The sequence below is a fragment of the Ambystoma mexicanum genome, chromosome 14 (genome assembly GCF_040938575.1).
Source record: "Ambystoma mexicanum isolate Mex_15411 chromosome 14, UKY_AmexF1_1, whole genome shotgun sequence".
Classification (NCBI taxonomy): Eukaryota; Metazoa; Chordata; class Amphibia; order Caudata; family Ambystomatidae; genus Ambystoma; species Ambystoma mexicanum.
This window is the reverse complement of record NC_090940.1, coordinates 283902552-283928632: the sequence shown is the minus strand read 5'-3', so window position 1 is coordinate 283928632 and position 26081 is coordinate 283902552. Positions and strand designations below refer to the sequence as shown.

The 26081-nt window shown below is 43.6% G+C and overlaps 1 protein-coding gene across 3 annotated transcripts in view; it reads right to left on the bottom strand.

The window, feature by feature from the left end:
* Nucleotides 1-26081, bottom strand: part of KLHDC1 (kelch domain containing 1) — a 2530617-nt gene that overhangs the window by 2047447 nt on the left and 457089 nt on the right. For all 3 annotated transcript variants that reach the window (XM_069637400.1, XM_069637401.1, XM_069637402.1), the window contains exon 3: nt 3869-3986. In XM_069637400.1, coding sequence (XP_069493501.1) covers nt 3869-3986 — 118 coding nt within the window. The remainder of the gene's footprint in view (nt 1-3868; nt 3987-26081) is intronic.

The window sequence follows — 26081 nt, the reverse complement described above, 5'->3', positions numbered from 1 at the left end:
TATTTAGTGAACTACCATCGCAGAAGAGTTTGAAAAGGAATTTCCTCTTCCCACCCACTGCAATTCTTGACAAATCTTACAACACTTTTTCCAAACACATAGGCTAAAATAAAATATGGCATATGTGATTATACAGAAAAATCATCAACCAGTCCAAGACTTCAACATCTGCCACAGTACCGTGAAAACCTTTTAGGCCACTGGTAAATCACACATGAGTACTAAAAAACACAAATATCTCTTGTCATAACTGATGTGGCTTTCAAGAAATTCAGACAGAATACAAAATTTGCCCAGGGATTAATGGCAATTAAAAGAAATGTGTCAAAAAGATGCTGATAGGAGTTGAATTACTTCATTAAAGTGGTACTTGAAGGGCCAGGAGAACATGTTTCTAATCATTTGTGGAAGGATGATAATTACATCAGAATGACTGCACCTCAGAATATGATGATCATAAATTCCTGTGCCTCTGCTTACTAATCAAATTACGTTATTCTGTGGGTAGTTAGAACACCAGCCTACAGCTAAGAGACATATGCATCATCAATTTTTACTCCCTAATAAATGAAAATGTGCCTAACAAAAACGAGAAACAATGAACTTATCGTTGTTTCAAACCACAAAGCTCCACTGATATTTTTTCGAATTAGTGACCAGTAAAGCACTGGCATAGCAAGGAACACTAATATTAATGCCCAAGCTCGAGAGGAATTTTAAGGGGAAGAACATCTTTTAATAAACAGAAAGTATCCCTATTGGCAAAGCTAATTACTTTTTTACTCTCTGAAAAATCATTTGAATCCAAGTAGGGAGCAAAATCTGATTAGAGCCCCGACATAGGAAGTGAAATGACAGGGAACATTATAAAGTCCATAGTTTTGCCCAGCTTCTGCACCTCAGCCTAGAAAAAAATAAACAAGAGCCTTACTGGGGTTTATTATGGAGCCCTGCAGAAGAATATATATGCCTTTTAAGTTAATAGCATCAATTCATCAGAGATTCAACTGATCGAGTGCCTTCTTCAGTAACTATGGATCCCTCTTCTATAATTCTTTGTGATCAGTTAAATAAGATGGAGGGGGATGCTAGAGACGATACACACAACACATGGTTATATTGTAAAGCCCTCAGCAGCTGAGCATAGAAAGAAAAATAAGGTGCTGTTGTCTAGACGGGTACTATACTTGCCTATCCTTTAGCAAACAAGCAACACATTTCCTTCAGTGTGCTGCCGAAATGTATGACTAGGTTTTTAAAAGTGCTGCTTTGTTCATCATCTCCATGGAGTGATGACCTGTGCTCTTCCACCCATACCCTTCCCCAGCCCCTGTGCTAGCCTCCAATACTAGTCGAAAGAGCACTGTAAAAAGTGAGGGATTGTAGAAGTGAACACTCACTGGGATATTTGCAGACCCACAAAACTTTGTAAGCAAGCCATATTTAATGCCTCAACATATTATGTGCATTTTAAGAATGTCAGGACTCTGCATGTACACAATTATTTTGCAGCGCATACAAGATTGTTTGCAGCATACCCCACCCTTGTATCATTGTGTAGGATGATGCAGTGGTCAGGGAAACCATTTTTGGATAGCAGCGAGTTGTCATATAATGTGCGAAGGTCTATAACCTAAGGAACTCTGAACACGATGCATATTGTGTGAAAAGCATTCTCCTGTCTGAATATCCGGTGCCATGATACTATGGACAAGTAATCCCAGGCATAGTTCATACCCATTATCCATTGTGGGCAAAGAAAATGATATTGCATTGTTGCTCTCCACTTCTAGGGTAGTGTTAGTGATGCTAAAGTAGGACACGCTGAGCAAGCATCACATTTGTCGTCTCAAAATCCTCAGAGGGCAAATTAATATTTGATTTTAATAATGCGTTAACTTGCAAGGGGGCCGCTTCAAAGCACATGCGTGACATATGTGCAAAGAAGAGGAAGTATGGGATAACGTTACACATCCAAGTAGCCTGCTTACTTGCAGTCATTATCCGATATTTGAGCTAGTAGTTCGATTGTATAGTGTGGGTGATGCTTTTGGTAAAGCACAATGAGTAACAGAAAGGCTGGCACGTGAACGTTATTCATATTACAACAAACATAAAACATGTGGATGTAGGTACACGTCTGCTAACCTTTCACAGAGCCAAGAGAGGAAGAGTCAGGGTTGTTTGGTAGTATCATAATGTGTTCTGGGGCAGAAGTTAGTCATAAGGTAAAAGTGTGGTAGAGTCAAGTTTGGGAGTCATGGGTGGTGAGGGAACGTTATTTGGTTAATGGGTGCAGTATTATCTTGGTTAGATTCTTCTGTTCATGGAGCCAGTTTTTCTGATTAGTTTTTAACCTCTTGTGTGTGTATTTTGCTGTTAGAGATTTTAGGTGCTTACGGTCACCCTTGCATAATTGTGTAATGCAAATGAGCAGAATATCAAGACTAGTTGCTTATTTTAAGAGAATATTTCAGCTAATTACTGTGGCTTGTGCCTTATTAAATCTTTTTGAATAGGTGAGAATTGTCTGTGTGCGCTGCTAAAAATCTTCTGAGCGGCACCCAGAAGGAAGCTGGGCAAGCGCACATGCGCACAGCTTAGAGGGAACATTGGACACATTGTCTAAAGACTGACTGAAACCTGCAAGCCAGGGGAAGGGAGTCAATTAACCTGGTACATTTGTTTCGAGAGAACATTTTGTTGAACCTCCATCCAAGAAGTAGGAGAAGGAAGCCTTTCTCCTTAAAGAGGGAACTTGGTTAGTTTACCTTTTTAGTTGTAGTGTGAGGGGCAGAAGTAGGTTGTGGCACAGGGCAGCGGAATATACTTTGACGGACGTTCTGAGAGACCCTTTTATTATTCGTTTTAAGGCAGGGAAACCCCTCTTAGAAGTTAGGGATATAAGGATCTTTTTACCTAAAGAAATAAAAGTATATATCGAAAACCATACCACCTTTGTGTCAACAGCCTTCTTCAAAACCCTTACACTTCCCAAATAGACATTAAGCTGACTAGCATCCCCTTCTGCGGCTACGGTGCATGATATTTGGGGGATTCTCCATCCCTCCGCCCCCATTTACCTCTGCTGGGTAGCTCACCACATAGCGTGTGGGGAGTGTCACAATTCCACAGAGAGGTACTGGGGTGGAGAACCAGGAGCCTTTATCTCCGCACTGCTCCTGATCAGAGAAGACACAGTAAAGACATTGCAGGTTGGTCGAGGGGCCCATCCTTCAACCTGTAAGCCTATTTGTGTTGCTTACTTTCAATGCAGCACCGAATAGTGACGCAATTGGCCTAACTTTGTGCACAATAGAGTTGCCACCCTGCTTTAAGCACATAGCTTTCTGAAAGCAACGGTAGACGCATCCTTTTACACATCCTCATAAAACTTACACTACTTATGTGGCAGCTCCTTAGCTATGAAGGGATATCCATAAAGGCAACATTTAACACCAATATGACATTATGTCTGGTGACGGCAAGCCAGGTAAAGAAACAAACTATATATATATAGGGTTGTTGCAGCCTTACATATCATTCAGTTCATGGCTGAATAAGGGGGTAAAGGTTGCATCCTCCCTTTCGTACAGCTATCATCCAAAGAAGCTGCAGCAGAACATTTCTAAGCATCCCTCTGGTTTTAAACATGATATACTAGAGATTTACAAGACACATTTAGCTAAGTGTTGATTATTCTTTGATTGAATAGTATCAGTAAAATGTACACATTTCATCTTTAAACAATTCCTAACTTTCTGCTATAAAATATGTGTAAAGGTCTAGGCAAACTTCTTGTACAAACATGTACGTTTAACTGCTTCAAAAGATTTTCAAATTAAGTATTACAAAACAAGTATGTTACCTGGTTACTGTAACCTTTGTCATCATAACCTCCAAAAATGTACAGCATTCCATTAATGCAAGCTCCACAACTTCCAGAGGTTGAGGGGGGCAACTCGCCTTCCATAAGGTGCATTGTCCTGAAATTCACAAATGCAGGGAATGTACCATTTACACGAACACGATATAGAACAACATATGAAATCGGCTGAAGTAGAGGACATGGCATTTTTACAAAAATAATGTAGGATGGCGTTTAATATTTTAGCATTAACTTATTTTCTAGCTATAACGTTCCCATGCATTTGTTTTTAATTTTTGCAAGCATTAGTCTTACTTAAAATACCCTGCATTTTCATTCCCTTCATCCCTGAAACATGAAGCTATTTCTACAGACGACAGGAAGCGCAGTCTGCCGATCCATACCTCAGCAAAGATGTACAGAGGATACATTTTCTTTAACTTTGCACTTTTTAAAGTTTTATTGTAACATTAGTTTATTACAAACTTTATTACGTTTTTCATTATACTCTTGTCATACATGATCAATCTTCCTTCTACTCTAATAAAAATGACCATATCTTCGTACCCATCACAGACATTATACTAGTAAAAAGCTATTTCCCCTTTATCTGCCTGAGCGATGTATCATTAGAGTCAAACTTCCGCTTCATGACTTCCATTTCTTCACTTTCCTCTGTCAGTCAGAGCGATGCATTATTACCAACAAGTAACTGCATCTTGAATTTCCCATTATCAACTTGGCCAGGCTTATTATTCACCTTTCGTCCATAGACCAATATCTTGCCCCTTCTCTCGTTTCGCTTTTTCATTGTGTCCGACAGTTCCACTTTAATCAGCGTTATATTTCTTTATGCAGCTCCTCTTCCTGTTTTAACACTTCGTCCGTAAAGTCGACTGTCGCACATGTTCGCATGTTATTTTCCCCCTGCAGAATTTACTGCCACCATTCGTCCATCTCCAGACTCATTGGTGCATATTTCCCCCAAGTGGTATCTTCTTATTATGTTCAGTTTCAGACACCCTGTTATCAGATGTCGTACTGATTCCACCTCTCTTTTGCAAAAATGGACAAAGATTATCCTTAACTTTCTTTGAGTGTCTCATATGCAACATTTTCTTGTTGGATATAAATTTTATCTGAGGCGGAGAAATTGTTCCCGATGATATTGACTTGGGAATCGCACTCGAGCTTTTCACTGCGTAAGCTTCACCCCTTAAATTCAATGAAGAACTACATTTCGCCCTTCTATTGATAGTCTCTATCCAATCACTTTGGATTAACTTCTGTTTAACAGCACAAGGATTCTCTCAATGTTTCAAATGGGAGGTTTAAAGGGTCACGTTGGTCTAAGCATTTCATATACCATTTATTTAAGAGTCCCGGGTAGACTCCAGTTGGTGATGGACCTCGAATGTGATATGGTTTGGCAGATGAGGACAGTCACTTTCCACAGAAGTGACAAAGTTTTCCATAGTTCAAATGATTTCAGCGATTGCAGCCCCATTTAATACCTGTGACGACCCGGACAGGGCTTACAATGAGCAACCACCCAGGGAGAGCAAGAGAGACAGAAAACAAGCAGGAGGAAACTATCCCAGACAACATACTAGAAGAGTGGTGGGGACCGCCAACCCAGAACCCAGCAATCACCTTACATCAGAACACGGCTGGTCCTTTATCAGAAGAGTGGCATGGACATCATGTGGAACGGCCTTCTCCCGCTGTCCCCAGGGAGGGGGAAATGTGCGGGCATGGAGAGCCGCGACTCAAGCATCATAAAAACGAACAGCCGCCAGCAAAGCAATTAGCGGCTTCGCGGCTGCTCGAACAAAAGTTCCGACGTGAGTTACACAACCCCGCTAAAGAAGGGACAGACCACCGCTTTCGGTTGGCGGGGGACCATGCGATGGTCACCGCCACTCCCGAAAACAAGAGGTTTGAGGTAACTCGGGGTAGCGGAGGACCCACGAGCCAGCCGCCAAACACATGGCGTTACACTTTACCTTACGGCCGCGCGGGAAAGAGACAAATGCGGAGCGGTGACACCGCACGCGTGTCGAAAGACATAATACAAAAACTCCATTACCCCGACAGGCTTCCCCAAGAGTCCCCGACCCTTCATCCTTCCCTGCTTTGTACTTACCTGGGCAAGGAGAGGCGATACAACGCTCAGGCCGTAGGAGGTCTCCAGACGCCATACTCCCAGGAAAAAGGGGGCAGGGCTTGGGTGGGTTCTTATGGACTAAGACAGGAAGTGGATGCTGATTGGCCAATTGAGTACTACCTATATAAACAGCCTGAAGGAGTGACTAGGGGTTTTCATTCTTTTTCTCTTTCCAGAACAGAACAGACGTGGATTCCGAAGCTACAGGGAGCACCTGGGCGTATGAGGACTAAGAAGAACCGACTGGAGAGAAGTCCTTACGTCATGCCCTACAGGGAAAACATCTTTCAACAGAAAGAACATCAGACAAGAACTCTTATCAATAATACTTTGTATTATCAATCATCCTGCCCAGCTGATTGAGTCTGAATAAAGACAAGCATTTATTTTCTTCAAAACCACATGGCTGTCTCCTTGTCACAATACCGAATTGCTGCAGTGGCGACACATGTAGGCAGGCGCAGGACCTTCCTCCAAAAATGAAGTTCAACTTCGGTTCAAACCCGTTTCACTGCTGAAGCTTATTTTTGCCGTTACCTTCTGTGTGTAAAACAAGATTAGGGGTTTCATGGTGAATTTGCCATATTTGGCGTGTAATATTCCTTGACAAGCCAGCATTTTGATCTGAACTTTCAGATCTTGTGTCCATTCCCATTCTCACAAACATTTGTTGAATAATATTCCCAAATATCTAATGGACTCTCTACTGAAACTTCCGTTTCACAACAGAATATGATTTTTGATTTGCTTGCATTTATTTCAAGCTCATTCCTCTTCAAGTAATCATGAAGCACATTTGTCTGTTGCTGTAATCCCACTTGGGTCATGTCTAGTAACACCAGATCGTCAGCATATATCACCCATGAAAGTGGTAATCCATTTACTTTTGGGGGAAATATGTTCACATTTTTGAATGCATCAAGTAGGTCTGCTAGGTAAAGCTTAAAAATGAATGAAGCTAAGCGACATCCTTGCTTCACTCCTTTCTCAGTTCTTATCTCTTCAGTCAGATCTCCTTCAGCGTTTAATCAGATGCATATTGTTGTGTCAGAGTGGAGAGCCATGATTGCTTACAGCACGTCCCCCAGACACTGCCACAACTTGGAGTTTGTTCCACAGTATTGATCTATTGACACTGTCGAAAGCTTGACGAAGATCGATGAATGCTAGAAACGGGGTCTGATTTGATTTCAATGTTTCGAGCTTTATGATATTCAATAGCAGATTTAAATATGTCCCTAGTCCCTTAGTGAATCCAGTCTGTCTTACATCTATGATCTTTTCTCAATCTACCCATTTAGAGAGGATTTTGTAGAAATGAGGCAAATAGCTTTCAGATTACATCTAGCAAGGCGATTGGCTGATAGTTGTTTGGATTTGATCTCCTTTTTTGAAGATAGGAACAACTATCGCTGATTTCCACAACACCAGAATTTTCTTTGCCTTCAAGATTTGATGAAACTGGACTTCTATGAACAGAGCCCAGGATTCCTTTTTAATTTTTTTAACATGATGTTAGTCACCCCATCAGGCCCTGCTGCACCCGAGTTCTTTATTTTTTTTATGGCTTCCTCAATTGCATCCTTCTTGAAATTGAAGTACCACATTATTACGGTCTCTTTGCATGATTTCCTCTGGGCCAGGGATAACTTTGAGAAGACCTCTGAAATGTTCGACCCACTTTTCCACATTTACACCATGTCTTAGTGAAGCATTTTGGGTCAATGTGCCCTTGTTTATTATTGGCCAAATTTCTCCTGAGTTGTGATAATAAATGGACTTCAGCATTTTTTTCAGCTTGTTCTTGGTCCGGAATGATCTTAAAGGAGATGTGCCAATTACTGTATCTTTGATTGCTTTTCTTTATCTCTTGGGTCCAATTTTGAAGCTTGTCCTTCAACTTCCTAATGTCCATTTACATTTTTTTTTTGTGCCACTCCTTCCTGACTGTACACATGTTTTGGTTTTTGTTGACACTGCTTAAAGCCGGTATTTATTGTTTTGTACATTGCCAAAAGCGGCAGATAGTTTGGTTCTCGAGTGCTAGACAGGTTTAAGTTGTTAAAGGTTTTGTGTAGGTTTTCTATTCCTCTCTGGTTCAACCGTAAGCGATTTTGTCCTGGGTTTAATTTGAGATCGCCACACTATCTCTCTGCTGTTTTGTGCCCCTTCATCTCCCATCTCAGATTTATTGCGTCATGGTCACTACTATCCATTGTAATTACTCAAAGATCTCATGTTATTTTGGAGGTTTTTCGAGGCCCAGATGTAGTGTAACGTGGCTTGGCACTTGTTGCAGTGCCAAGTCGCATTTGCTGGAATGCCTCTGCTAGTCTGTCCATTTAACATCACACAGTTTCTCGCCTCCAATTCTTGGGCCCATTGCTCACCTCCAACTCTTCTTAAAGAATTTGAGTTTATCATCTGCTCAATGGGGTTTCCTTTTGCATCTATACATTTTATAATTAGATCTCCACATATGATGTAGGAATTGTGGAACTCCCCATGACACACTCGTCAATCAGCTTGGTCACTGAGTCAATCAGACTTCCCATAGGTATTTTTGCTGGATTCCAGTAAATTTTAATTATCAGTAATCAGCCAGAATGGATGTTCTTGTCGTTTGTGTTTTGCAGTACGGTCCCTTGTACAAATACATTGGGATTAGTACACTTACTCACTGATAAGCCCATGTGGTTTCTTATCATTGTTATGAGGCCCGAATATGGTCTGCCATTTTGATTTTTTCCTGCCGCGTTGAGTAGATTTATAAACCCATCATTCAACAGGGCTCACGCAGCCAGGTTTCCTGAAGACAAATGATGTTATGTGCCACTTTATTTACGCCCATCTTATTAAACAAGTGCATAAATCCTTGTGTATTCCAGGAAATAAGGGATCCTTCGGATCTCCTAGAGGCATTTAGCTAGTAGTGATGAGAGATTTCATCATTACTATTAGGTTTTTGTCGAGCTGTTTCTTTCTATTGATTTCTTCTGTCAAACCTTTTTTTAAATCTCTCCCCTTTGCTCGTTTTGGGAATCCCCATTTTCTTCATTTCGCTTAAGCACTTCGACCACTCTTCCATACTCATCTGCGTTTGGTTTGTGCCTGGTCAAATCATAACCAAGGCAAAGCAAAGCTGGTCTTGCATCTAGTAGAGTACTTTGGATGTTTGGCGAGTTTACGTATAAGATTACCCAGTCCTAAAGAGCTTCTGTAACATTATACTATGCCAATGTCGTTTGATGATAATGTTCTTAATGTGGGGACGCAGTTTAACAGTTTCATTACATTTTGTCTGTTTAGATTAACTTCATTTTTCATGACTAGCACGTTCTCCTGTTGTAGTTTCCCATTTTCTTCCCTTGCGATTTTCTCTGGGAAATGTTCGCCTCCGCACTCTTCTCCTCGCCTTTGTTCTTGTGAAGTTGTGAATTTTGGGTTCAGACTTAATATGGATCTCTCTCTAATCCACTCTCTTTCTCGTGTCAAGTTCAAATTTGTTTGCCCTTTTCTGCGCTTCACAGGCAAGAACTGCAGTAAGTTATGTCTCGCCTCCTTTGCATGTCCATGATCCTCCTCTTCTTCTTGAGTCATTTTTAGAATTCCCAATTTTCTTTTTGACTTGTTTTGTTCACTTGCTGTTAAGACTATGGACGTCTTCCTCTCTCTTGACTCTTGCAAAGCGATCACAGATTCATCATGAGCTTCCAAATACAGACAGGTTTTCAAGTAACTCGTTTTCGTCCATATGACATTTTTCACAGTCCTCCTCCACCCTAGGTCTTTTCTTTACATTGCCCATCAGGTCAATTTTGGACTGATCCAAGCTGACAGATTAGTGCGCTGTATTGATGTTTTCTGGCCCCCTTTTAACATTCGCACAATGGAATAAAGTTGTTTTGGGAGGAGTCGGCAGGTTTCTAATGAATACTCTAGATCCATTTGATTTCCCTACTTTTGGAATGTTGACTTTTACTAGCTTTTCTTTGTTTTCTTCTCTTTTGATTTTGATTTCCACGAAACTTTTCTTCACCGATACTTTTGGCATTATTAGTGAAAATGCCAAAGCTTTGTGGAACTTTAGGCTTAGGCATTGAGAATGGTTTTTGTGTGTCGTTTCCGCTGGAGTTAGAGCAGAATTCTTTTACTGTTCTAATTCTGGTCTTGGCCACTGTATTCGAAAGTCCATCGGTTTCAGCTCTTCTGGCTGTTGATTGTTCCGTAGCCGTGTCACCCTCTAGTTCTGTTTCAACCTCCCTTTTGTTTATCTCAATCTCACTTCACATTTTGTGCCTTCTGGGACTCTGTCCCTTCAGCACTAGTCACACTTTGTATTTGTACGTCCATACTTTCTTTTCCACCAGTCTTCTCGGGTGTAAGGCTCCTTTTACTCACTCCATTAGTGTTATCGACCTTTCCCATTTGCTCAAACTTTTTCCCGTTTCCTAAGCGAGTTATACTCTCATTCGCCCTCAAGTTCCACTTTTTTCGGTATATTTTTGTCAAAATTGTGTCTCATTCATTTTGTGGAATCAATCACTACCTCCATTAGGTCAGTTTTTTCTGCCAACTCATTTCTCACCAAGTCACTTGATCTGTAATGCCATTTTGCAGATGTTTCTGCTTCTCCATCCAATCTCTTTTGTACATTTTCAGTAAACGTTTCCAAGTATAAGAGTTTTGAATGGACCATTGCAAGTAGCATCTCGTGATCTTTTAGGCTGTCAATTAATGATTCATATAATTTTATGAATGGGGACATTGAAATTGTCAGTGCTGCCATCACGCTGTTATGAATCTGTATAACGCCAGCTTCTGATAACTGTCCTTTTGTCCTCTCTTCTGAACAGGCCTGTTGATTGCTACTTGAATGGTATAACGGGTCTATGCAAGATGAATCCGGTATACAGGACTGGGAGCCACAGTTGACTCTTGCGCTCTCCTTATCCTGGGCCAGTTCGCAGTTTGGTAAATCATTTTGACGCCTTTCGTGTTGTACATGTTGGATCCTTTCTTACATTCTTCCTACCCTCACCACGTTCCATATTCACTGGACTGTTTGTGTGATTTATTGGTGAATAGCAATGTTCTTTCAGCCTACTCCTCTCTTTCGCCGTTGGGCATTTGCAGCTATTATTTAATTGATCTCTCATAATTTCAAAGTCGGAGTGCAACCGCGCTGTTATCCGTGCATCTCACTGCACTTCAACATTGTAATTAACTACAAGCGGTTTCTTTGCCACTTCTCTTTCTATTTCCTAAAGTTTCCTGGTGGTCGATTCTTGTAAGGTTTATCTCATCACTTTGTGCAACTTTGCAGACCACTAGTCCTTCTGAAGGTCCATCTTGGACTTCTTATTGCATCATTATGGCCTCTCTCGATTCATCCATAGCTCTGTTTACATTGCCAAGCATCGCTTGATCAAGAGACCCGATTGCCATACTCATGTGTTACACTTCTGTGCACTCAGCCCCTTGCCTTTTACATCTTCCTTTTGACCAGTGGCTGGGACTAATCTTTGCGTTTGAGTACTCAGACCTGGCTCTGGCTGATTTAAATCTTTCGTTATACTTTAACTTTTGCAATAGGAAATTTAAATACGGTCATCAAGAGAAAAGAATATACAACCAGACAAAGCAGAAATTGAGTTTTTCAGCATGGTGGTGTATGACAGGGTAGGAGAGTCCTGCCTAGAGGAGAGTAGAGTGATGGAAAACCTAGAAAGAAAGGAATACACCTCTTGGGCCACTTATGTTTGTCAGATCCCTCCTTGAGCCAGGAGTTGCTAAGCCTAGATTAGGGTAAGATTTACTCAGCAAACATCTCTCCCTGACAAACACAAGTGTCACGGAAAAACACCCACAGATTCATCCAGCGGATTGTTGAGCGACTTTTAATGGCAATCAGCAAAGCTAGCATTCACAGGACAACAGCAACCCAACGACAGAACGAGACTTGGCGCAACAACCCCTCTTCCCTCCAGACGCTGAGCATTACACAGGATAGCACACAAGCATTTAAATGGAGAGATAGGTTTCAGACATAGCATGATATCGTCAAGTACAATGTTTTAGGTGAATGAACAAATTCTAAAACTAGATAGAAGTCTTAGGCAGAGGCTGCGCACTCTCGATCAGGAAAGCACAATTGGGATGGAAGACAAAGAGTGATAGATTTTGGGTCTTGCTGTGCTGCTTATACACTTTGCACACGGCTCAGGGCATGCAAGCCTGATTACAATATGAATACTTCTGTCTGCTAAAGCCGCCTTCTTGCCTACTAAAAGCAGCATTCTAAAACTCGCTTTTACATGCTAAAACCTAAACACGCAGAGGCGAGGACTGTGGAAGCGAGCACCTCTAGATACCAGGCAGTAAACCTGAAGTTAGGACATGCGCACATAGGGCTCACACAGCAATGGCAATAAGGCACTTGTTAAACATGGCTGTTAGCATTGACTGAGCATTATTATAGCAAGGCAAAGCGCTAAAGGGGATCATTCAAATTTTCAAAACCCTGTTTTTCTCCCACACATGATTCAATGTGCTCGTCTCCTCTGCTCCCTGGATCACCAAGGAAGCTCTCGTGGGTCAACTTCCCCCATCTCTGTTGTGACCAGACAGGCTCTGGTTCAAGGTGTGCCTCTGCCACCCTACCAGTCGTCATAAAACAAAGTTCTTAACCACAAATAGTCTCTCTGGGTCTTTCACCGAGTGAACCTCAGTCTGTGGCCCAACTGGTCTCAGGCCCAGCTGGTCTCAGGAGGATGGTGTCCTGTATTTTGACTGGCTCCCTCCATGTGACAACAGGAAAAGTTATGTCCTTGAAGGTGACCAAGAACTATTGCTGCAGGGGAAGCAACAGCGTCCACAGCACCACATAGATGGGTAGTAGCATACTTGATCGTAGGTCAAATTGACCTTTTCTATTTCACCAAATATTTGTGATAGTTTTTTTGTTGAATTTCGTTAGAAATAAACTAAACATATATGTGGGGTGGGGTAGGGGAATAGGTTAAGGTGGGGGGGGAGGGGAGTAGGGAGGGGTGCACAGGGTCCTCCACCCCAATTTCAAACAAAAAAACAACGAAAGAAAATTCCATCAAATTGGAAAATGTCAATTGTTTTCGGTCAAACAGACCTAAACCCATTCATGTGAGGTATGCCAGGCAGGACTAACTTTCCTCATTGCAGAGGTGCTCACTCGTTATTGGCATCCAGTTTCTAGGTGTGCCCACTGACTCCCATGCACCCTGTCTGCTGACCTCATCACTTTTCTGCCACAAGCTTGCTCCACCAACTACTCGCAAACAGTCTGATGGCTGTTGTCTCACTCTTTGTCTATTGCTGGTTCTATGTTTTTAGGCCTCTCACCGTTTCCTCCTTTGTACTACCCTGCTCCAGTAACTTCCTCCTTCTTTAAAGGCACCAACTTCTAGCCCAATCTGTACTCGCCCCTCCTCCATACTTACCTTTTATTTCAACTGCTGTTCGCCATTTTCCTCCTGGCTCAATCTTCTTTACCTCTTATTTTTCCCGCACCTTCAACTCTCTTCCCACCTCCTCTGCTTTCTGTGCCTTCAGATCTCTTCCCACCTCCTCTAAATATAACTTTCAGCTTTTTCCGTCCTTCTCCTGCAATTTCAATCTACCTCTCCCTCCATTTTCAGCACTACCTTTCACCCCACCTTCAGCACCTTCTCTGGCACATCCTCCTGCATATTTGGCCCACCTCCTGTACATTAACCGGTTCCTCCTGCACTTTTAGCACCTCCTCCAGTACCACCTCCTCCCCATGTTCAGCATCTCCTCCTCAACCACCTTAGCAACTCCTCCTCTACCTTCAGAACTTCCTCCTCCACCTTCAGCACCGCCACTTCCTCCTGCACCATCAATTCCTCCTCTCTTCCACTGTGCTACAGCACCATCTCCTCCTGTGCCTTTAGCACCACTTCTATCATTACTTCCTCCTCCTCCACATTCAGCACCTCAAACTCCAGTACATCCTCACCTCCTTTAGCACCTCCAACCTCTCCATCTTCATCTTCCGCTGCGCTTTCAGCACTATCTTTACCCCGACCTTCAGCAACCCCTCCTTTACTATAGCACTACCTCCTCCATCGTCAGCACCTCCTTCTGCACTGCAGAACTACCTCCTACTCCATCACCTCCTGCAGCACCTTAAGCACTTCCTCATCCTGCACCTTAAGCACCTCCTCCCTTCTCCTCCTGCAACGTCATCCCCACCACCTCTGCCTTCCCCTTCAGCACTGCCTCCTCTTCCATTTTCAACACCTCGTCCTGCATCTTCAGCATCTCCTCCTTCATAATCTCCAACTTCATTTATGCCTGCACTTTCAGCATATCCTTGTGCACTGCAGCACTATCTCCTGTACCTTTAGCACCTCCTGCATCCTCACCATCCTCACCTCCTGCATCATCACCACCTCCTGCACCTTTAGCACCTATTCGTCATCCACCTCACTGTGCCCCTCAAGTAGTACCTCTTCCTCCACTTTCAACACTCCCTATTCCGGCACACTTCAGCAATTCCTCTTCCTCCTGCACCTCCATATCGCTTTTCACCTCCATGTCCTGTTGCACCTGTCTATCCAGGTCGGATCACTGAACTGCTCTGATCACCGCCACCACTTAATGCATCGTCTCAGTAATTACAGACCCCACAAGTCCCACCATTTGGTCGAGCTTTGCTCTGTATGTTTGCATAATAGCGATTCTGAGCTGAAAATTGGTTATGTGGCAAGAGATCACGAGAGTATAATGTGCCTCCTATTAGGCATTCCTTCTGACAGAGCGAACCTATACAAGGCAGGGCTGTAAACTTTAATTTTCTATAGGTACACAAATGCGGTAGAAGGTTGTTTTTCGCATCTCAGCTGGGCCGGCAGGGACTATGGCTCGCGTTTGTGGGCTACATTACCTGCAAGAGCCACAATCCCTTTGATAGCAATGTTGGTGGTTCTTCCCTTTATTTCTGTGGGTTGGCTTAACCGTGGGCCACGGCCGCAACTTCTTCTCATTCAAACGGATTTAAAGGACCATAGTAACCAATTCATCATCTTGCAGTTCCACATGACCACGGGCTGTGGAGATAATACATGCCTTCCAAATGTGCGGATTCATGGGGGTGGCACCAGTATGTGGTAGTTCCATGTTCTAGGCACCTTGTGTAGTGGAGAGGACCTGGGAATCTTTACCATGCCAGCCCTGGGCCTCACATCATACAGCTGGTGGTGGGACCTGCCCGAGTTATTTTTATTTATTTATTATTTTATATAGCGCCTTCATCCAATGCGCTTTACAGTTAACAAGAAACACATCAAACATGGAACAGTAGAAGCAAAACAGTATACATGAATCAAGTCTTAAAATCGGCATTTAGAAGAATTTGCAAGAAGAAAGGGGAGGGGCGGTAAGGAGAAAAGAGAAGGAGAGAAAAAATGAGTGAAGTTAGCGATAAAAGAGGAGATCATAAGAGAGGCGGGAAAGATAAAGATAAGGAGGACAGGGAGGGGTAATAAAGGGAGGGAGGGAATGGAAAGAGGGGAAGGTATCAGGGAGGGGAGTGAAGAAAAAGTTCTTTCAAAGAGGAGTGGAAGGAGGAATAGATGGGGGAAGACCGGATAGAGAGAGGTAGGGAATTCCAGTGTAAGGGGGCCAAGGAGCTGAAAGGAGCGGAAACGAGACGAAGCACATGGTGGTGGGGGGCCAGAAAGTAAGAAGAGATTAGCAGAACGAGCGGTAAGGAGGGGCGAGATTATGAAGAGATTTAAAGACAAGACAAAGGAAGTGAAACTTAAGTAGGGAGTGGAAAGGAAGCCATCCTAGGTAATAAAGTGAGTTGGAGATAGAGTCATAGGGAGAGAGTAGACAGAGTACGGATGGCAGAGTGATAAAGAGATTTGAAGGGGGCCAGATGGGAAGCGGGAAGATCGAAGAAAAGAGAAGAACAATAGAAAAGGCGAGAAAAGATGAGGGAGGAAATTAAAAGTTGGGTAGCATGGAAGGTGAGAGAGGGTCGGACTTTACGGATGTTAAAGAGATGATAGCGACATGCCCGAGGAGTGAAGGAGATATGAGAGAAGGAGAGGGAAGAGTCAAAGTAAATACCTAGATTACCAGCATGGTTGGAAATTGGAAGATTAGAGGGGGGGAAAATGGATGGAAGGAGGGGGAGAGGGGGAGATGGGTAGGGAGTTAGAAGGAAAGAACATGACTTCAGTTTTGTCAGTGTTAAGAGAGAGAGATAATGAGATGACATCCAGTCTTTAATAGCAGTAAGACAGGAAGAGAGGTTGAGATGTAAGTCAGAGGTGAAGGAGGAAAAGGAGAGGGACAGTTGGGTGTCATCAGCGTAGAAAATGGTGGGAAATACCGAAGGAGGAGATGATAGGGGCAAGGAGTTGAAGGGGCCTCTAATGGACCCTCGAATGTGGAAACAAGGCACAGTCACCACACACAAACTGATACGCCAGACACGAGGTTGTATTCCCAAAAGCTAGGGTTTATTGCAAAGTAAATATTCTCAGTTGGTCAACTGGTCTCACGCCCCGCGACATGTGTCTAACAGACCTCGGGAGACGCAAGAGAGCGAGACACAAACATCAGTTACATATATACGAAACTAACATCTTACAATCAGTAGTGTCACATCAAAAACCGCCCCTTGCACATCTCCTTTGAACTGAGCACGATGATTGACAATCGTGACGAGTACGACACCTCAAACATTTGTTTTAGCAACAGTTTGCAATTGTGTAAGGCTGCAGACATAAGTCTTTGTTGAAAAGAACAGAATACTTCTGTTCTCGCTAGTAAGCTGCATGTTGGGGGGAGAGCCACATTCCAGGCCTTCCTATCTCCTACTTTCTATTTGGGTCCTGGGGGTCAACTCGCTCTCCAGGACTCTACAGGGCTCGACAAGGGGGGCCGCAAAGAAGAACATAATTCAAGCAATTTAATGTTCGTTCCGATTATTTTCACTGTGTTTTTGAGACACACTGGCACCTGTGGGCTGATTAAGATGCCTCGCTGTCCTCTTTCAAGGATAGCGCGCGGGAGGAGACCGGGTATTGCTATCAGGGTTGCTACGTTATGTTTTAGCATATTTCCCTTGGCCTTGCATTGCACACTGGTAAAGCAGAATATCAGGTCAGCGAAGCATTTAGAACAGAAAGCAATAAGCAAATGTTAGAGAAACAAGATGGCGATTTCTATCACCTTAAAATGGCCGCACTTTGGTCAAGCTTATTTTTATGTATTACTAACACTAAGAGCATGAGACGGTTGGTCTTCGGCCAACATAGTACATTTCCCCATGATCGAGGGGTGTCTGTTTTTCTGGATCGACAAACTCTCTTTTTGGCCGTATGCCAAACGTCTCATCCGTACATTGCATCCTCTTCCGGCCATGTATCTGTTTCAGATTCTGTTTTCAGATTCTGATTCTGAATTAGGCTCTGAATCTTGCATATTTTTAGTTTTCTCCTCATTGTCACCTATGTCAATGGACATGCATTCTTCGACTGTCTTTGTCTCTGCTCTACCAAAGATACTTGATCTACTAGTGCTCTTTTTCTCCATCATCTGTACACATCTCACTAATTTCGGTGCATATCACAGGTAGGCAGTGTATGCAACAACAACATGTCATGAATATCCCTATTACGGCTATCAGAAGCGCAAATAGTTTCCATCCCCATGAATATAATAATTCCCAAATACGATCAGAGATGACTCTTCTGGTGGAGACAGTATCTTGTGGCATTGGTTTGGGCGTAGCTTTTGGTGTCATCATCCGTGCTTTACGAAATATTAAGCAACCTATGGGTCTCATAATAATGTCTTCAAATTCATTCATGTTTGTGCTATCTAATTGACCCGTTTCACTTTTATTCCATTTTCCATAATACAATGTACTCAGAGATGCACTGCATGCAGAACTTAATGTCAGTGGCTGCACGTACCAACCTATTCCTTTGCCACCATGCTGTGGCAAATGAGCACACACCCAACAGTTGTTCTTTTTCAAAATTGAATGTGTCATGTTCATAATTTGCAGTAATGTATTATTTCCATAACCCTCTCTATGTCTCTCTTCCATTGGGGACGGAGTGTAAGTAATTACATAAACAGGGCTTTCGGTGGTGGAGATGTTCCTAATTGGTAAGAGAATTTCTAAAGGGTGCATCTCCTCTAAATACCAAAGTACCAGTGCTGTTATACTGGGGCCATTATGCTCATTATGCACATGATTATCGTCAAGGTCAGCATGCAATTCTTTCGGTAACTTGTTTTATGCAATCTTTCAGTTTCTTTGTTTGATTCATTATCAGCAATGGTGCAGGAGGGGGCAAAAGCTGGTTCCGGCATCTTCTCTCACGGTCCTTCTTCCTCAGCGATTATCGTCGTGGATATCTCTCCTCACAGCACTCGTCCGAATGTCAATGAGTTCGATAAATGTCAACTGTCTATTCTGCCAGTTCTCAGCAGCCTGGATTGCTTACACGTTGGGCAAGATCTCTTATGCATTAGTATGCTGCTTAAAGAACTTCAGAGCAGTTATCAATTGCCTTCTGTACCATGTGCGGCCCGCTTGTCCGCTCGGGTTCAGGACACATGGATTTGATGTTAGCACCGAGTAGTCTCGCTTTTGGGCTGTTTGACATGCACAACCCTCACGTTGCTCTACTCTAGGCCTCCGGTTCCCACTTCATTCGTGAATTGGCAACAGAAGCAACAAAAGATTGATGAAACGAAGATTTAATCACTCCTTTTTCCGACTTCGTAGATTGTACTGCCTTGCTCCTGGTACTGTGTGATCAACGAATAGTGCGGGTGCACTTCCGGACTCAAGCTTGGAGTCAGCCTGGGGCGTAATGACAGATGATGGGCGCCCAGGCGACGATGCAGGCTGTGGCGCAATAGGGGATGGTGGGCGCCACAGAGGTATTCGCTTGGTGTCGGCCAGCAGTGATGCAGAATCTGCTGGACAACGTTGGGGCATTCTTTGCCCTACCTCTTTTATGGCAATCTCATCAGGCTTTGTTTCAAAATCAGGCAGTTTCTGTGGCAAAGAACTGGCAATTGTTTCTTTCATTTCTGGAACCGCTGTTTCTTTCCGGTCGCCTCGATCAGTCAGTTTTTCAGATGGTGACGGCACCTTTTTTGCATGGGTGGCGTGGATCCACGCTTTACGCCCATCCACACGAATGGCCGTCTGCGTTGTCAGGAGTATCAAATAGGGACCATGCCACCTGGGTGCCAACAATGTTTTTCGTTCAAAATTTGTAAGCAGCACCCAGTCACCTGGCTCCAGGGCATGTCCCGGGCCAGTATAACTGATCGGTAGCGCCTCCTGCACCTGCTGATGAATCAAACGCAATTTTTGAATCAGGAGATTACAATAAATGCTGAGCACTGGGCATTCAATTTCGTTCAGTTTCTTCGGCTGAGGTGCACACCAAACATTTGCCGGTCTCCCCATGACTATCTCATAAGGGGAGAGCCCAGTTCTCGCCTGCACAGATGTTCGCATGCATAATAGTGCTATTGGTAACGCATCTACCCTACTTAACTTGCTTCCTGCACATATCTTGCTAATCTTAGATTTCAGGATTCCGTTGTGGCGCTCAATAAGACCAGCCGACATCGGATGTCTCGAACAATGGAATCGCTTATCGATCTGGAGACCTGCACAAATCTGTAGTACTACTGCACCTACAAAATGCGGACCATTATCTGACCATATGACACGGGGCAGGCCAAAACGGGAGAAATATTCCTTTAACATCACTTTTGCCGTGCTTATAGCAGTGCAGTCTTTCAATGGATATGCTTCCACCCATTTGCGGAATGCACATATAACCACTAGGACATACTTCAAGTTTTGGCATCTCTCCATTTCCATGAAATCAAAATGGATCACCTCAAATGGCATAGAGGGAGGGCCAAAACTGCCTATTGGAGTCACTGTTCCCTTCCCCACATTGTGTTGTAGCCACATGATACAATTCTGTACCAACCTCTCGGCATTCCTTTTTATGAGTGGGTTTTCCCAAACTGTGGCTAGATGTTGAATTATTTTCTTTGCACATATATGAGTGGGGCTGTGAGCCATTGTGACCATTTCATTTACATAGGCATTTGGCAACATCCAATTCCCGCTCTTCTTGTCCACCCAACAACCCTCCAGATCCAATTCTGCAGAGCCCTCAGCCCACCCTTGGATTTCATCAACAGTGGCTTCCGCCTGCATCTCTTTGACAGTAGCAATTCCATTCTCTTTCATGCAGGGCACCTCTTCAGACTGTACTATAAACATCTTTGTACTCATATCATTGGCCGTTTGTTTTGCAATTCTGTCTGCAAACGCGTTTCCCTCTCCCACTTTACATATTACCCTTTTGTGCGCCTCGCATTTCATTATTGCTAGGTGCTTTGGACCCCTGAGTGCAGACAGCAATCGTACAATCAAAGGGCCATGTTAGATTCTAGCCCCATGTGATGTTAGGAAACCTCTCTCAGCCCAGAGTCGGCCAAAGTTATGAACCACGCTATATATATATTCACGCTCAGATTCTCAGCTATCTCACAAGCTCTGGTCAATGCTATTATTTCTGCTACTTGTGCAGAGTTGTAAGGGATTCTTTTGCTCTCCACAATACTCTTTAACGTGGTGATGGCATATGCGGCAGTTGAAGTGCCGTCAGGTAATTTAAAGCAGGAACCGTCACAAAACAGTTCTCCATCTGGTTCTTTTAGTGGGGTATCACTTAAATCAATTCTCCCTTTTGTTTCTTCCTCAGTAACCATTAAACAATTGTGGCGGGGGGGGGGGGGGGTGATTCATTTCCACCAAGGTTTTCCCCGGGCATTGGCATTAATTCTGCTGGATTCAAAGAGCTACACCTCATAATTTGGATGTGGGGTGCAAACAACACAATTTCATATCTAGTCAATCTTGCAGAGGTGAGGTGTTGCGTCTGCGTTCTATTGAGTAGAACGTCTATGGCGGTGGCACCATCAAAATGAAGGTGTGCCCCAATACCATCCCTTCTGTTTGTTTCACTGACGCAGCAGCCGCTGCAACAGCTCGCAAACATCGTGGTAGTGTGCGCGCTGCAGGGTCCAGCACAGAAGAATAGACGCATGGCCTATTTCTTCCACCTTGTTCCTGTGTTAGAACTGCCAACACGCATCCGTCATTCTCATGCACAAACAATTTAAAAATCTTCATAATTTGGTGTCCCCAAAACTGGAGCAGAACACAATGCAGTTTTTAGTAAGTCAAATGCACTCTGACATTCTTCATTCCACTGCAAGGGCATCACAACATCTTTCTTTGTCAACTCCACCATCGGCTTCACAATTAAGGCAAAATTCACTATCCATTGCAAAATTCACTATCCATTGTCGGCAATAAGAAACCATGCCTATTATAGCTCTGACTCCTTTTTGTGTTTTTGGAATAGGCATACCAGAAATGCTCTCTATTCTCTCCGGCGTTAGTCTTCTCCCTTCTTTCGAAAGTAAGTAACCCAAATAAGCCACTTCCTTTCGACAATACTGAAACTTTTTAAGCTGGCTTTGTGGCCATGCACTGCTAAGTGTGTTAATAGTAAAATGGTACTCTCTTTACAAATCTCTGTCTGCTGCGATCAACAGATCGTCTATATATTGTAGCAATACACAACCTGTTGGTAGCTCTAGCATATCTAGTTCTTTTAATGCTCTGCTATAGATGCTAGGGTTTTCTGTGTAGCTATTGCCCATATACAAGTTGGCACGTCACTTAATTCTCCTGGCAAAGTTTTGGACAATAATTCTGACACTGGTACATTCTGTGGTGAAATCGTTAAAAACACTCCATCTGGTGTACAGTGAATAACTGCACTCAATTTTTTCAATAAATTTAATCCCAAAAGATTCTGCCCACAATTCTCTGTTAACAGGAATGGACAGTACTCGTTGAATTGGCCTAATGTTACGGCTACTGGTTGGGACACTGGATTAATCACTGGGTTACCTGCAAACCCTACTGAAATATTTTGATGCCCTGACAGTGGTATCTCTGGACCTGAGTGATGGTCTATCGAGCACTTTTGTGGCCCCGTATCTACGAGGAATCTATGCTCTTCATCCCAAACTTAATTTCTAAGTAGGGTCCTTTCTGATTCATGGGAATAGATACTTGTTCCGACCCCTGTCTTGGGCTGTCCTATTGGGGTAACACCACATCATCTGAGGTGTAGTCACTGTTATTATTGTAGTATGCACCCATTTGAGTATCAGAAATGTTCCCTCCTCTTCCTCTATTTCCATGTTGCATACCCTGATGATTTTGATTCTGGGTAAAAGTAGTTTGATTCAGAGCCTGGCCTTGATTCTGTGCTCCATTCCCTTGACTATTCTGGTACTGCTGCATATAGTTTCTGTTGTGGCCATTTGTTCCTGGGTGCCCTGTGTGCTGTCTTCTCTGACCGTACCCACCTCTATTTTGTAAATATGGACATTGCGCTCGCCAGTGTCCTTCCTCTCTGCAATACGCACATTGATTTAATCCCAAGGGCCCTCCGTGCATATTCAAATTGCTCCTGCTCTGTGCATTTTCCCTTCCCCTGTTGTGTCCTGATACTTGCTGGAGTAACGCCCTTGCTTTCAAATTTGTTCTTTCCTTCGCTTCCTTCTCTCTCTCTGTTTTCACTCGATTTTCATAATATTGGGCCCTGTGTAACACTTCTCCTAACGTTTTCGCTTGCCATGCACTTTCTGATGTCATTATTAAGTTTTGAATCGGGAGTATTAATCCTCTCACACATTTGTCAACAAAACCTTTTTCCCGCTTCTGTGCTTACATCCTGCCCACTGAAGTCTGTAAATACTTCCTCAAATCTATTCAAATAATCTGTAGCCAACTCGTCCTTACCTTGAACACACGCAGTCAATTTGTCCCATTGAATTCTTTTCTCTGGGACAAATTCTTTCAATTTTTGTACTATTCGTGCGGGTAACGCTGTCATATTCGACCCCGGTTTCGCGCCTACTTCTTTATTTCTATCCTCCTGCATTAAATTTGCCCAAGTGGCGCCGTAGGCCGTCTCATCATCTACCTTCCTTATCCGTTTCCATATGTCCGCTGGCAGGATTACTGGGAATATTAGATCTATATCACTCATAGTGAACACTGATGATTGCAATAAAGACTTGACTTCTTTATAGAAGCCCGCTGGGTTCTTTCGTATATCAGGGATCGTTTGCTTTATGTTATTTACTTCCTGTCTAGAGAAAGGGATGTGCACATATTGGGCTGTGTAATGTGCTGGAGTTATCTGAGCTGGAACGGTGCCTACCGCAGGAATCTCTACCTTTGGTACAAAGGTAGGGGGCTCTTCGCTCACAGGAAATACTGTGCTCACTGTTCCTCCCCCTTCTCTCATATGCAACAATATTCCAAGATCGAGGGATAAGGCCGTTTCTCCCATCCCTCGTTCCAATTCCCTCTTATATACTGCCATTGTCTCGGGGGGGCTGGCTCTTTCCTTGTTTATATCCCTGTTTATCAGATATGCAACCACAGTCTAATTCTTTCCTTTTCAACGGTAGAGAATATTCATCAAATATGCCATGTATTTCCATCGCAGGAATACTAGGGTCTGCCATTCATTTTAACGCCTCTCGTATGCATACTTTTAGCCCAGCCCAAGTCTGTCCTGCTGGCGACAAGAATCGCTGCTGTCTATTGGGTACCGTTTCTTTCCTACCCCTCTCAATATCTTTCCTACTATACCCTGGTGTGGCAAGCACTTAAGAATGAACTTGATGAAGAATATTCTGAAGTTCAAAAAGGCGGTCCACATGCTCTTTTATTTTTTCATCTCTCTCTCTCTACAACGGGCTAATGCATTAAAATCCAACAATCGTTGTGGCGGCAACTTCCCAATTAACTTTTTCCATTGTGTCGACAAATATTCCCCCATGCATTCCAACAACACCTGTCTTTCATTGCTTCTCCTGAAATCATACATCGACGCTAGCATGGCCGCCTCATCATTCTCGTCTATATAAATTTCCGCCAGCTCTTGCAACTCTCGCTTTCTCTCCTTGCGGATCGCGCTGCGGGTCACTCTCACACAGTCACTTTGTTCAAGTTCCCTTATAGGGGGAGCAGTCGGGACGGAGACACTCTTGGACAGGAGGTGCGGAGGGGACAGTGTAAGCGAGAGATGTCTGTTGGGGCTGTGGCAATTGCAAAACACTCGGCGCGGGCTGACTAGTGGGCGGCGCGGTTACTGATGCAGCCTGTGGCTGTGCTGGGGTTAGGAGAGGCTGAGCAGCAGCTATTGACGTAGTCTTTTTAGTTTCTATTCTCTCGCCCTGTTTCTTTTCAGTTAATATTTTATTTATCAATTCGTCTGATGAGTGTAACTCTCTTTGTGGATATATTTTCTCGATATTTAACTGGTTGCGTCCATTTGCTTTCCTCAAGCTATTACTCCACTCCTCCTAATTTTCTGATTTCGATTTATACCTGCGTGCATGTTTCTCTCTACTTCTAAATCGGACCATTGCTTCCCTCCTCCAATCTCCAAGGATATCGAGTGCTGTGCGGGGCGTGTTTTTTAACTTATCAAAACCTTTTCCAGGCTATCTATTCGATCCATCTCAAAACTCTCATTCCTCGGCAACTGAAGATCTTCCTGCTTTCTGGTTTGCTTATGCCAAATTTCACAAAACATTATCGCTCCCACACCATATTTCACATGCATATCATAAGCCGGCGTTCCCCCCACAGGCCCAACCTGGCCAGTTTCCAAAGATTGTCCGCCGCAGCAGAAAAACCCAGCTAGGGTGGACAATACCCCAGGCATGTTTTAACCTTACCCTTGGTTAATCAAACTTACTCTGAGTGTTTGATTTTGCAAAATCAACTCTCAACCAATATGAGGATTACTTATGAATCGGGGCACGACTCACCCGATTATTCAATTTGTCTTTCCAAGACACAGTTCGTCCGTATACTGACGCAACCAATGACGTTGTGTCTACGTATCTCAGCTCTGCCTCGTTTCGGGACCCTCGCCTCCTTGTTCACTGGCCAGGCACGTCGATCAGGGATCAGCTGCGTGCAGATCTGCAGAAAGGAGTCTCATCACTTACGCAGGGGCACACCGAACACCTCTGGATCCCGGCTCGATCGTTCCCATCCTCACCGTTCTTACCGCCTTCCTTATTTTGCAACGTACACGATGGAACAAGTGGGGGAGGGTCCCTATTCGGGCACCATCTTGAAGGGGCCCCTGAGGGACCCTCGAATGTGAAAACAAGGCACAGTCACCACACTCGAACTGATACGCCAGACACGAGGTTGTATTCCCAAAAGCTAGGGTTTATTACAAAGTAAATAGTCTCAGTTGGCCAACTGGTCTCACATCCTGCGACGTGTGTCTAACAGACCTCGGGAGATGCAAGAGAGCGAGACACAAACATCAGTTACATATATACAAAACTAACATCTTACAATCAGTAGTGTCACATCAAAAACCACCCCTTGCACATCTCCTTTGAACTGAGCACGATGATTGACAATCGTGACGAGTATGACACCTCAAACATTTGTTTTAGCAACAGTTTGCAATTTTGTAAGGCTGCAGCCATAAGGCTTTGTTGAAAAGAACAGAATGCTTCTGTTCTCGCTAGCAAGCTGCATGTGGGGGGGTTGGGAGGGGGAGAGCCACATTCCAGGTCTTCCTATCTCCTACTTTCTATTTGGGTCCTGGGGGTCAACTCGCTCTCCAGGACTCTACAGGGCTTGAGAAGGGGGGCCGCAAAGAAGAACATAATTCAAGCAATTTAATGTTCGTTCTGAGTATTTTCACGGTGTTTTCGAGACACACTGGCACCTGTGGGCTGATTAAGATGCCTCGCTGCCCTCTTTCAAGGATAGCGCGCGGGAGGAGACCGGGTATTGCTATCAGGGTTGCTACATTATGTTTCAGCATATTTCCCTTGGCCTTGCAT